Source organism: Colias philodice, chromosome 11, assembly GCF_061535455.1.
Source record: "Colias philodice isolate Cphi_HAF_F1 chromosome 11, ilColPhil1 Martin Lab GWU primary, whole genome shotgun sequence".
In the NCBI taxonomy this organism is placed as follows: domain Eukaryota; kingdom Metazoa; phylum Arthropoda; class Insecta; order Lepidoptera; family Pieridae; genus Colias; species Colias philodice.
The window spans coordinates 4,756,305-4,770,193 of NC_143096.1; the positions used below are offsets into that span (position 1 = coordinate 4,756,305).

The following is a 13,889-nucleotide window of genomic DNA, read 5'->3' on the forward strand; positions in this document are numbered from 1 at the left end:
GTCTCGAGTTCGGCTAGGACTTGACAGATTTTTTTTTATTAATTTATTTAAATATACCTAGAGACAATTAAAATTAAACAAGATAACATATCTAAATCTCATATTAATGGGAAAATATTCTATTCAAGCTACTGACATGGGTTATTGGGTATGCTTAATATGAAACATTCTGATTAGTTAAGTATATTTATATAAAACATAAATGAAAGATAAATATAAAATACACAGTACTCACCTACTCGATGCCTCTAAACAACTGCCCATTGCATCCATAAACAAGTTTCCATTAATTAAAATTAATACAGATAGTATAATCACTCCATTGTACATACTTAGACAATGGAGAAAAACTTATGAAGCAATGAGGTAAGTTACGACTTTGATTTATACTTAATTAACACTTAGTAAATATTTGCTTGTGCTGCTTTTGGTGGAATTTTTATTTAATAAAACTAGGGAAACAAACATCTGGGACAATTGAATAAGAAAAGTATTTTGGAAAAGCAGTATTAACCGTATATTTTTATAAGAATAAAGACTGTGAACAAAATAATCACCGATAACATACTGTTCACTTATTTTAGTATGTATTATCACTTTCGAAATATTTTAAGCATGCGTTTGTAACGTATATATTTATTATTTACGACGCCTGTTGAAATCAACGAGCAAGCAAAACTGAAGGATGAAGAGCTATATTTTTAAGAAAGGAAAACCTGCTTCTATAAATCTTTATGTCTCAGAATCTCTTATTTTCTGGATTCGACTAATCAAATCTTAATAATACAAAATTTATTTTAACACAGTTAAGTAAAGTAGGTACTTAGGTAAGTCAGTTTTATTCTAGGTTTTCACCTGCGGTAGCGTTAGCTACTCTGTGCCTGCGGCTTCGCATCACCTCACGTGAAACAGGAATCAGGATACAAGATACCTTCCACTCCTATTAGCGAATAGATGTACCTAATACTAATAGCATGTTCTTTCCTAAGATTACACCTATCTATTCCTTCACAACCATTTAGTCCGGACTTCGGCCGTCATAACGTATAGGTACAAAGTCGTAAATAGGTAAGATAGACACTGAGCTAATTTAGCATTTATGTATAGTCTTTTATCTCTTCAGCATCGATTAAACTTTAAAGAAGTAGGTATAATTCGAATTATCTTTTACTGTTCACTTATTGTGAACATCAAAATAAATAGTCCAAGCCACAGCACACGTGACACGACCGTTAAAAAGAAAGTACCAACACAAAAGTAAACCTTATTATTTTTTAAATATTACTTAGGTACATACGAAAAGAAAAACAATGTAGGCAAAGAAGATTGCGATATTATTTATCTTTATTAATATATTTTTTGTGAAATTCTACCCTCAAGTAACCAGATATACCTACACTAAAACCACTGCATTCCAAAAGAGTATCGAAAATTTATTTTGTTAAAAAAGATAAATGTAGGTGGATTGTGTAGAATACAGAAACAAATCATTAATCTTGGGGAATTCTCGGTAGATATGAACCTAAGTAGGTATATATTATTAATTGTTATCTAGTTGAGCTCCTACTTTTATCCATTAAATTAATAAATTTTATGAAATATAATATTTTTATTCTAAACCTAAACATTTAATAATAATATTCAAGAAAAACAATGCATGTTGCCAGCAAAATTGTATAGATTTATGTTGCAAGTAATGAACAAAATTTATTGTATTATTTAGTTCAGGTGCGGTTAGATCTCGGTTAGATACTTGGTGTCAAAATTACTATATTTTAAAGCATGACTTTTTGCTTGAAAATATAAAACAAAGTTACCTTACATATAAAATCAATTTAGATTAACAATTAGGTATAATAACCGAATCTGCAGATGGAAGATGCTCGAAAGCGGGTTTTCCTAATGTTATATCTTTATTGTTTTGGTTTTCCTTATGAATATATGAGATTTATTACTCTAAATTACATTTAAAATATATCTAAGATAAAAAGTACATATATAATACCTGTTAATTGTAGGAACTTCAATTTCGCGTGAATTAGTACGGAATGAAAGACATGCATGATGTTTAGCAGAGCGTTGGTAAAAGCAGGCATCGAAGCGAGACGGGACTTCATCTGGCGTATTTAATCACACGTGTGAATAACATGCACTGAAGTCAATGTTCTCTCATAATAATATTCTTCAAGAAAAACAATGCATGTTGCTAGCAAAATTGTATAGATTTAAGTTGCAAGTAATGAACAAAATTTATTGGATTATTTAGTTCAGGGGCGGTTAAGATCTACTTTTAATGTGATGGTGTCAAAATTACTATATTTTAGTTATCGGAAATAAAAGACGTATGAATTTTAAATTTATATTTAACTTACAACAACAACAATCTAATCTAGATTAATTCAAATTATAAATAGGTACGACTTATGCGTAAATGTCTGAAAACATAAAAAGTCTCAAACTTTTAAATGACATATTTAACCTTTGGCACATACCTACCCATTATGAACAAGTTGAAGCATAAAATTACAACAGTCTTTAGTTCTTTACAAACAGCTTAAAAAGAGTCTACGAAGTGTACCTGCAATTCGAGCTACATACTAAGATTTATAAGCCTAAAGAAATGCAATTGTTTCAGCATACTTTAGATTCGCACTGAAAACATTAAATTTCTAAAATAAATTTCAAAATATCAATTTTCTGATCATAAATGTTTCTTTAACCCCCCGAAATTTGCTTTGCTAGCCTGTTTCTCATACATCTTTCAAATGATCCTCATCATCAACAACGAGAGTACTTATACACGTTTTAAACTAATGTTACGCCAGTGCGAACCTAAAGCACCATTCACAATACATTTTTAACATCTGCCTGTACGTTTACAATGTACGTATTCGCTCGGTTCGTATTCATCGTAATCCTCGTGGTGTCTGTAAGGTGGTCGTCGATGCTCAGGGTATGGATGTCGGTTGCGTTTCTGTTCTCTCGGAGGTGGTCGTCTTGCGGGGCTGCGTTTTTTCTCGCGCTCTTGATGTGTCATACGATTTGGTCTTCTGGGTTGATGCCTTGTGCTGTGTAATTAAAATAAATATCTTGTGAATGTGACATTGTTTTTAGGTTCAATTTTGGCCAAGGTGAGCCATCAAATTGTTTCCTCACACAGTAGCCGGTATTAGTAGGTACCTAGAAATTCCTATGTATATGCACCTTATTTTACCTAAAGAACATTACTCTAAGTCTCAACAAGAGCTATTCAGAGAAGAAAATGCAATCAATGATTTCATATTACATATTATATCAATTATACAATAATTTACAATGCCTGCACGCAAAATGATCGTCATGTTATCACAGTTTATCTTCGACTGTAAAATACAATATGATTTAATACTGTAATTAGAACCACGATTACTATTAAGTGTATGTTACTGTTAGTGTATACCGTTATTTTCACTTACTTTTTAGGCCTTTTAACGTTGGGAACTCTTTTACTACTCTCCGGTCTTGGTTGGTATTCGTCTTCGTCATCAAAGTCAGATTCTCGTTCATCGTGGGGTCGGCTGTGATGAAATAGAGGCCTAACTTGTGGCACTGTGACTGGGTAAGGTTTCATAATGGGTACATGAACCTAGAACACGAAATGTTGTTGTAGTTATATTTAAAAACATACCTATAGGTGTTTTCATAGAACTTATCGATTAAGATAAAAAAACTAAAGGTAGTAAAAGCAGACTTATATTTGTTACCTTAACCGCAGAATAATTAAAGTTTCTAAGAATCGATGTCGATGGATGAGTGGAATATTCGTTGATAAGCCGAAAGCGAAGCGGTTCTGCTTGAAATTGACCCAGAGATGTATGGTTTGGATAAGCTACCTTTAATTCATCTGCATATCCTATTTTTACTACGTCTGATAGGTATTAGATACATAGCAACGCGTATTGCACTAGGTACTTGTTATCAAAGTTTAAATAATGTTAACAATTGACTAAAGTGGTCTTGAACAAAGACTAAAAGTAGACATCATATTAGACGAACCTCCCCAATTTTCAAATCGTAACAATGTGAGGTCGAAATCATAATAATATTTATGTGCATTATTAAAGTTTCGGTAAAAGCTGAAAAGCTTCATCCCCAACATATTTTATATCAAACAATGTTTCTAAATGTTTTATTTTTATTCAATCTTCTGTCCAATTAAATCACATCTCTAATTTTTTGAAGCGGTAAGAGCGTATCAATTAAAAATTTTGGATTTTGAATGGATATGACTAGAAAAGTTTCTGATTGAATATATTTTAAAGAATGGAAGAGATCAGTATAAAAAGAAAAGATAACAAGATAACATACGACCTACCCTAGTAGTTGTATACGTAGTATATTATTATTAGTCTGTGCTAGTAGTATATTTACTTGACCAGACCATAGCATAACATAAGCGTTTAGAATACAAATGCTATGTAGTATGACCGTCCACCAGTTCATTGCCGTTGCTCCAATTATTGGAAATTGGAATTCATTTACACATATAAAACATATATACAACAATTGACATGCACAGACATATTATCTATGTACAAATTACCCACTTTATAAACAATGTACATTCAATTCAACCTAATTATTTTAATAATTATTAAAATGTAAATAATGAATGAACGTGACATAACACTACCCTACCTGTTTTTCAACAGGTACCGGCACGGGCTTCTCTATTGGATATGGAACCTTTTTGTAGACCGGATAAGGCACTGGTTTCTCAATCGGCACGGTTAATTCCCGGATAACTGGCACTGCGACCGGTTTCGGGACCGGCACGTGTATCGGATAAGGCTGTGGGACCGGCACTATCACTGGATGAGGAATCTCTATCTGCAAACCAGTCATTGTTCTAAATGTGCGAAGGAAGAACCGATCCCGATGATACATGAGTAGGAAAGAAAGTAATGAAGGAAATTAAAATAATGAGTGCACAACATGCGAACTTATTATGCACATACGTAACAGTGTACTTTATGTGATTCTATGAGGAATTAAAAGATTAATTGCACATGCGAGTATGTGTATTTGAAGAAAATAATTTAACACATTTTTCTTTTATTATATGTACATTCAGCATTTTATATTGTAAGTATAACCCATGGTATAACATAGTTTTATAAATAAGTGGAGTAGTTAGCTAGTTCTTGTTATTTTATTAATAAAGGCTTAAATTTGCTGATATTAAAAAATTTTAACCAATTTTGGACGAAGAATCCACCACTTCATGAATTATATTTACTGAAAAATAAGTCTTATCAAATAATGCCCTACATCGGCAAAAAGTATCAACATACAGAAGAAATTATATTAGCATTTGAAATTTTACTTTTGATATTAATTTCTGTTGTGGTCAAGTCCTAGATATCGCTTTCTCCAGACATTGAACTCCAAGAAACTAATGTACCGTAACCATAATCTGGTGAGCCAGTTATTTACGAATGCTAACTTTTATAAATATTGCCATTTATTTACTTTACGTAAACAACGAAATTTATTTTTTACATCTATGAATGAAAATTAAGAAATGAATACTATTGTATATATATTTTCTCCTAGAGACATGCTGCATGCGTGCTCATTTATAAGACCAGAGTGCGAAGAAAATAGTGCGAGACGCGTTTGCACTTATCCGCATTCCATACGCAGTGTTTTCTTCAGTAATTACATGAATGAAGTTTTAATTGTGTGACTAAAATAATAATTAATACTCACGGGATACGGCTTCGGAACTGGCACGTGAATCGGTTTCGTCTCTGATGCATATGTTTCATGTTCTCGGAAAGTATCTTTCTGTTTCGATTTCAAATAACTTTGTCTCCACTTATCAACAAGCTTTTTGTATTGACCGACTTCAGCTGATTCGTCGTAGCTAGGTCTAAGAGGTGGGTGTGAGGAATGTCGCAGATCATGATTTCGTAAGCCTAATAAATCTTCTTCCGACTTATACCTGTTGTTATCCTTATGCCAATCGAACTGTAGTTTGTAATTATTCGGTTGCGGTTTATAATTTTGCGCCCAATCAGAATTAAATGAATTACTTTCATACTGTGTCCCATATATATTATCAGTCGGCGGCTTCTTTGGTATATGTACGACTTCATCATTCTCCTCATGATGCTGGGGTTTACGTATGTGATCCTTGTATGTACTAAATTCTGTCGGTTTTAAGAAATTACCCCAATGTGACGAAACTGTTGGAACGGTTGTATAAACATTTTTAAAACTGTTTTGATAGTCATCGAACGATTTAACCTTTTCGACGTAGTTCGTGGAAAAATCGTTTGTATCAAAGTCACCGAGAGGATTTTTAAAGGTTGGAAAAAGTGGTGAGTTTCCAAAATCAATGTCAGGATGTTGGTAATTGTAGAAATCTAAATTGCTACTAGCGGGTGCAAGTTCGTCAATACTGCTGTTGAAAGGCCGTTTGGATGGATAATCATATTGAAAATTAGTGTGGCTATGATTCGTTGAATATTCGTAGCGCAGAGGGCTTTTAGATTTCTTTACTTCCTCAGCTTTGCTATTATAATCCCAAGGCTTTTTATTTATTTTATTATTATTTAAGGTAAACTTTCCTTTGAGTTTATTTTTATTGTTAAAATAATTTTGGGAAAATTCTTGATTCGCAGCATAGTTAAACTTCATTACTTCTTTTTCAGACTGCATTTGATCATCTTTAAAATACGTTTTGTATTTCGAAGATGCAGGTGCTGTTTTGGTATTTTTGTTTACATCATTTGGAATTTGATTCATATTTCCGTTATTATTTATATTTTCATAAGTATTGCTTAAACCAGAATAAAAATCTGTACCTGGATATCCATTGGCATTAAAACCATTTTGGTTGTAAGGATTTAAGTTCGTAAAGTCAATGACTTTTGGAAACTTAATTCCACTAGCAGTCACTGGCGACTGTAACATATGATCATACTCAGGAGGTAATATGGTGGTCGTCGTGAATTTATAAAAAGATGGATAGTTATTGTTATTTAGATCACCATAAAATTGTTTATTATCTGGTGAAATATACGAATCTTGCATTCTATATGCATCTGTATTAATATTAAGAGGATTCCCATCTGTAGATTTATTATTTTCAGAAGATTTAAATTCACTGAAAGGTTTACTTCTAAATTTTGTGCTCAGTTTTGCTCCATAAATTGGTGAATTTTTCTCACCTTCATTCTGGTCATATGTTGTCTCTGGGTTTGCTTTGTAATTGTATGGATTATTGCCATCAAAACTTGGAGACGTGAAGAAATTTAAAGAGACCGGTTCATATTTAGACATACTTGCTTGTAACTCCTCTCCAGGGTTTTGTGGAGACTGTCCGTCTGCTGCAGAACCATAATTAGCATCGAAGCCGGTAGAATCGAGGGTTGATGGGAACGCCGGAGCGTACAGCCTCGTCGAAGATTCTTGTTTACTGCCATGGACGAAGCTCGTATAATCTGGGGAACTCGGGACGAAACCATCGTACGATCCTACGTCGTTGAAACCGAAATTGGAGTATGTAAGCACACTGGGTTGCGGGGTGGATTCCTCTGTTTCACTTAACTTTTTACTTTTAGTTCTCTTACAATCGACATCGTTTAGGATGGCAATCGCTATAGATACGAGAATGAGTTTGATGTACATATTGATAATTTACGGTAGACGCGCAATCCACATGTTCGAGAGCGTATACAGTGGTTAATGTCCGAGCAGCGACTGATGCCGGGAGAGCTGGCGGTAGCGGGTAGCGCCCGTGACTATCGGTAACGTGACTCGCCGATTGTCCTACGAAAACGAAAGCGTTCACGCTTCGCAAAACCGTTAAATTTTCTTGGATCATTATCATCATTCGATAATAGTTTACCCGACGCCTCTTATGTCATTACTCATGTCAATGCATACCGTTTAATATCTTCGTGCATTCGTGACTTCCTCGTGTACCCTTCAGTGTTTAAATTTGTTCGCTCGGTGACATAATCGCATTTTCCGGCTGAATATCGTATGCGGAGGCGCAATTAACTTTTTACCGCCTCATTTCAGGCAATTATAATAATTATTAGTATGAACATAATCGTAAAGGTAAATAGTCGGGCATGTAAATGAAACGAATGAATGCTAAAACACTTTTATTGGTATTTATCAATTACCACCGATTTAACTTTATTACAAAAAGGTCTTATAGTCTACATTAGTCACGTAATAACAAATAAAAATGGCCACGATACAAACAGCTCCGCAAGCTGAAGCTAACTCAAACCTCACATGAAGATGCCACTTTGTACTAAATTATCATTTTTTGTTCATAACACAATAAAACACAATAAAATACAAATTGAAAGCAGTTGGAAGGAAACAGAAGTGGAAGGATTAACGAGTGGAATGATGATCAATTCAGTAATCGTGAGAATCGTCGTCCTTTTCATTATAATATACTAATTTACAACCATCAATAAAATTCATACTCTGAAAATAATTAACAATAATCACTAATAGGCACAATGGAGAAAGAAACGTTTTTGTTTAATTATTCAGAATAGCCTGGTTATTTAAATATGAACTCTTTCTAGTGAGACTAGACATCTAAATTAAAGTTAACAGTATTATAACTCAAATCCATATTAAATATACATTCGGAGATTCTCTAAATAATAATTTACTTTTGAAATAATTCTCTTACATTTAGGCATACGGTTTATTATTCTTAGAAATATTGAACTATTATTTAAGAACGTAGTTTGAATGTGGAGACAAAATCACTACCCGAATTACATGATTATTTTAATTAAAAATGAACATCTAAAACCTATGAATTTTATTACTCGAAATCGCTACCATTAATAGGAATTTAAGGAAATATAGGATTTCTAGGTTTTACATAAAAATACAAAAATATCTTTTCATTCTATCACTTTCATGAACACTTCGATATCAAACATATTGGTCACACTACATTTGGGGTACTTACTCGGAATAACATTTGAATATGAATGTTATATAAAATATTTTATATGGTATGGGAAAATATATGTTATGTTTTAAAGATTAAAAAGTATTTTATCATAAGACTTCTACATTATTTCAAAATACGTTATACCGTTATGTAAATAAAACTCTAACCGTACGTCCGCAGTTCAACAATTCTACTTTCTATAATTATTTTATCAAATGTTCTACGTAAAATACTTCAATAGATAGATACCTATTCATAGTGATAGACCCTAAATGTACGCACTTCGCATTTATTACGCAGAAATATTAAAATGTAGGTAAAATCAATAGATGGCGCCTTGAGATAAACCAACAATCCAAAACAACCTTATACTATTATGTTCTCTAATAATTACAAATAAGGTATTATAGATAGGTAAATTAATCAATTTATTTCCACGTAATAAATGCAAAGTCCTTACGATTACCAAGTGCTCAACAAGTACGAACATGCACATGAAAAAAAATTCTAAGAAATGGTATGTGATTATAAAGGTTTAGAAAAATATTTGTTTCTCTAGAAGTCGACGTTTACCCTTATTGTTACAGCTCAAGCAGTCGATTCCTCAGTCAATAATAATAACGTTACAATTACATCCGCATAGAGGATATATTATTTGGTAACAACATAAGTAAATTTCACATTAAATTATTCTTAATTAAACATACATTTAACTTACTAAACGATAAAATAAGGAAGTCATAAGACGCGGTTAAACGAGTACTTATACATAATACAAAAATGATACATTTGTGACACTTTTAGTGACTTAGTTCGTTGACAAACAATAAACCCCGGACTCCTTTAACTATCTACAAAATACAATAAAAATAAACAAATAAGCCTCGCATTCAAAGCCTTTCTTGCATCGCATACTCACTCTAAATAAACGAATTAATTACATTTTTTCCAATAGAATACATTATTTGTATGTCATTCACGAAATCAAACACGTCGTTTAGTTTAATGAAGTGTTCTTTTTTTATTTTTGAGGCCATATTTCTTTTTTTAGAACTATACAATTCTATACATATTTGAATTAAATATCCATATAGTTATAATCCGACCAACTAATCTTTGAAATGCTAAAAAAAACTATGTACGATTTGCCATCGTATAATAACAATTATACTAAGCTTTAAAAAACTATTTGAGAATTATATTAAGTTATAAAAAATACACAAAATAGAAAAATACACTTATCTAAAAGGATCTATTGTAACCTTCATAATCAAAAAATGATTTTATTTTATTCAATAATTGGCAATACTACAGCGCGCTTAGTTCCAAGACCAGTCGTTCGGACTATACTTACTTTCAAAACTCGAGGCCATTATAAAGTATTAAGTATGTAATAGATGGCGCTGTATACAATATAATAAGAAATATTAATTTTACTTTGACAAAAACGGAGAAATATTTATTTTATAATTATTAATTCTTGAAGACAAACGAGTTATACTCTATAATTTCTACGATTGATTTGATAAACGGGGTTATGGAAATAATATTTATTATAAGAATGAAACGCAAAATCCTATTCTTTCGTACAAATATACCACAATTTTTGCCACTAAGGTACGTCAATGTCAAGTCTGTCCCGCAGACCATGTAACTGCGAATTTACAAACGTTTTTGATTACATCCTACCAAACATGTTTTATATATAGGATTATCATAGTCATTTCTCTATGAAATACTATACATAATATTATGTATTCATATTCGGCCTGAAAATCCGTTGTTTTTAGGCATTCATAATTTTCTTTGGTTTTTATAAGAATGTTATCGAAAACGTTTAAAATTCAAAATGTATCAACTTCCATTATTTCAGGACAGAGCGTTCTATAAGTCCCTAACTCTGGATTCTTTGTGACCATTTTGTCAAAATAACTGTTTAATATTACAATTTAATGTTTAACAAATCTATGAAAGTAAAGATAATGTCTTGAATGCAAAAAATTTGAATAATTATTATTATTTTTATACAACTATTGTTCTTTAATTTTCATACAACAATTATTTTGACAAACTAAGTACAATCAATATCTTCCTAACTTTGGTAATACAATTCATTAGGGACTGGTTATTACCAGTATCAAGGAATTTGAGGAGATTTAAAAGACTCTACGCTTAGCAGAATTCTTTGAAATATCTTTTCTCAGGATAATATCAATGCTCTTACAACCGTTTTCGCTGAATAACTATATCTCATACAACAAGTCACATACTCTAAGATAGAATGTTCTAGAAGGTTCCATATTGTAGCTATGAACTTATTTTATTACCAGTTTAGTGTGTGAAAATTCATCACCATTTACGGACAATATGTCGCTTCCGTGATTATAATTTAACATTCTTTCTTCATTCCCTAGGGACAAAACAGGGTAAATGCCTTTTAACTTAGCCATTTCAGCCCTTTACTTTTAGTTTGATAGAGAAACTTGTATCCCTTGAGATATTATCCGCGCAACCATTCTCACAAACATTTTAACCGAATGAAACTTGTTGGAATATTTTTTGCTATTACTTCTTTTGCCTTCACATCTAATGTACCATTCCTTATAACGAATTAACGTAAAAAAACATAAGATTGTCGCTCAGTAATGTCGTTAAATTTAAAAATCGTTTTGCAAGCGTGAGTTACTTTTCAAATAAAAATCTCGAAATTCAAATTCAGAATATGGATAGACTTTATGACTACCATTCAGCCTACGCCCGACTTGTCGCTGGACTAATCTACGTGTGAATATTCACACTGTGTAAAATGTACTGAGCAGACGTTAATATATTCGACCATAGGTGAGTACGACTCGGCTCGCAGTACATAATATACTTCTGAATCGCGATAGATTTATCGCCGTCACCTGGTTGACGACTAGCGCCTACCATTAAAACCTACCGGTAAATGTTAAAATTATGTTACAACTATTCAAAAGTGCTTCTAGAAGTCTAATTGAATAAATAAATGTTTTAGACTGCGACAGACACTACACGCACCGCGAGCCGAGCCTAACATGAATAGCCGGCTTTATTCCAAATTCAAACCTCTCAATTCCAAATTCAAGATAAAGTTATTCAGCGTAAACGTTCCAAATTCAAAATTCATTCATTATCCATTTAAATATCATGAATGTTAGGCTGTATTCCAAATTCAAACCTCTCAATTCCAAATTCAAAATACAGTTATTCAGCGAAAACGTTCCATATTCCAAATTCAAATTCACTCAATTAGTGCGCAGACGCGGCTGGGGATGGTGGAGCGGCGTGCCGCAGCCTCGCGCGCACTTCTTGCAGTGTCGGGTTCGTCGCCGGGTCTATTTCCTCGTGGCTCTGTTCCGCTTGCTCCAAGCGGCGAGCGCGTTCTGCTATTGCCCTTTCTAGTTCTGAAATTGGATAAAATGTTATTATTGGTAAAGGTAAAGTTATACCTATAGAGTATATGGGAGGGTAGAGCAGTCTAATATAGAACTCATTGCAATTAAAGAATCAAGTATAAAAATATAATAGAAGTTTTTATGCTTAGGTAGGTATACTTTATTTTTGTAAATTTCTCCGTTCTTTGTGCTTTGTATTTTATCTAACATAGGTTTTAGCTATGGTATATGATTAATATAATTACATCTGACCAGTGCTAACCCTAAATATACAGCTCATAAATAAACAAATCAACCGCAAATTACAAGAAATATATATTACCCCAAATAAATAATTTAAATCAATGCAAATGAGCATTGCAATAAGTACGGTCTGCATGTACCTACTTAATGTAATTTTAAGCAAGTGATTGATTAAATTAACTGATTGCAATTAACAGGTATCACAATTTGTTAACAAGTGAAGTGATAAGATATCTTTTAATTATTCGATAATTATTATTCTATGTTTATTGATAAACATTTGTATTTATTTTTCAATCAGTTTCTACGGTTGCATCACTAATGAGCTAACTCATGTGCACAAAGATGAGTGATTGCTTTCTGTCCTAGTGACTGATTCTATTGTCACTGCATAGGACGTGGCCACGTTACTATTTATTCACCCTGAAATACTCGTTTCAATAACAAATATACAATATTAAATCTTGCGATATCAATATTTGCTTTAAAGTATCAAAAAAATATTTAAACGAAGCAAAAAGGCAACAACACGCAGTACAACTAACTAATATTAATTATTATTATTGAAAACAACGATTATTTGTACTACTAATCAATTATAATAATGGTCCGGGAGCCAGCAGCAGATTTTATGACCAAGTTCCTCTCAAGCGGTAATTAGTAAAATGCATCAAAGTATAGTATTATGAAGCCTCGTGAACGTCAGCTGGAGCTCGGTTGGGGGGAAGAGCGGTTGTAGCCTCCCGTATCAGCTGACGGTTTTTCCACCAAGATACAGCCAGCTGACATATATATTTATCCACAGTTACATATAAGCTATCATCAGGTAAATTTTTGTTTGAGAGGAAAAAACGGAAAATAAATTTTTCTTTAAATTTAACTTTCATGTTCGAGACACCAGCTGACGTATAATACACCATGTTGTAACCAGCTGACTATTTTTTTTCGTTGAGATATTGGGTTAGCTACAATTTGACAAATTTTTAGCTGAGAGGAAATGAATGAATGAATGTATTTTTTTTCCTATGTGCGTGGGAGGCTACAACCGCTCACCCCCCCAACCGAGCGCCAGCTGACGTTCACGAGGCTTTATAATACTATACTCTCATGCGACTGACGAATTATCTCTTGAGAGGAAATAGTTAACCAAATTTGCACCTGGCTCCCTAACCATAATTTATGATTATGCATCAATAGATTGCGTTTGTTTTTAACGTTTCGTATTTTATTTTATTTTTTACATTTGT

General features: G+C 32.6%; 2 protein-coding genes across 4 annotated transcripts in view; both read right to left on the bottom strand.

The window, feature by feature from the left end:
- Positions 1–2,345: 2,345 nt before the first annotated feature.
- On the bottom strand, positions 2,346–7,819 carry LOC149484539 (uncharacterized). 2 transcript variants are annotated; one of them, XM_089700726.1, is made up of 4 exons: positions 5,752–7,819; positions 4,678–4,869; positions 3,456–3,625; positions 2,346–3,068 (listed from the first exon to the last, which is right to left on the bottom strand). In XM_089700726.1, exons 1-4 carry the CDS (start codon positions 7,675–7,677, stop codon positions 2,858–2,860), a joined length of 2,499 nt encoding a protein of 832 aa, XP_089556852.1. In that variant the 5' UTR covers positions 7,678–7,819; the 3' UTR covers positions 2,346–2,857. The 2 variants fall into 2 exon arrangements, with proteins under 2 accessions (XP_089556852.1, XP_089556853.1); XM_089700727.1 differs by lacking the exon at positions 4,678–4,869 and having other exon boundaries at positions 5,752–7,808.
- A 327-nt stretch (positions 7,820–8,146) lies between these two features.
- The window catches only part of LOC149484540 (protein FAM107B), a 32,463-nt gene continuing 26,720 nt past the window's right edge, over positions 8,147–13,889 (bottom strand). For both annotated transcript variants that reach the window (XM_089700747.1, XM_089700748.1), the window contains exon 4: positions 8,147–12,408. In XM_089700747.1, coding sequence (XP_089556873.1) covers positions 12,254–12,408 — 155 coding nt within the window. In that variant the 3' untranslated portion in view covers positions 8,147–12,253. The remainder of the gene's footprint in view (positions 12,409–13,889) is intronic.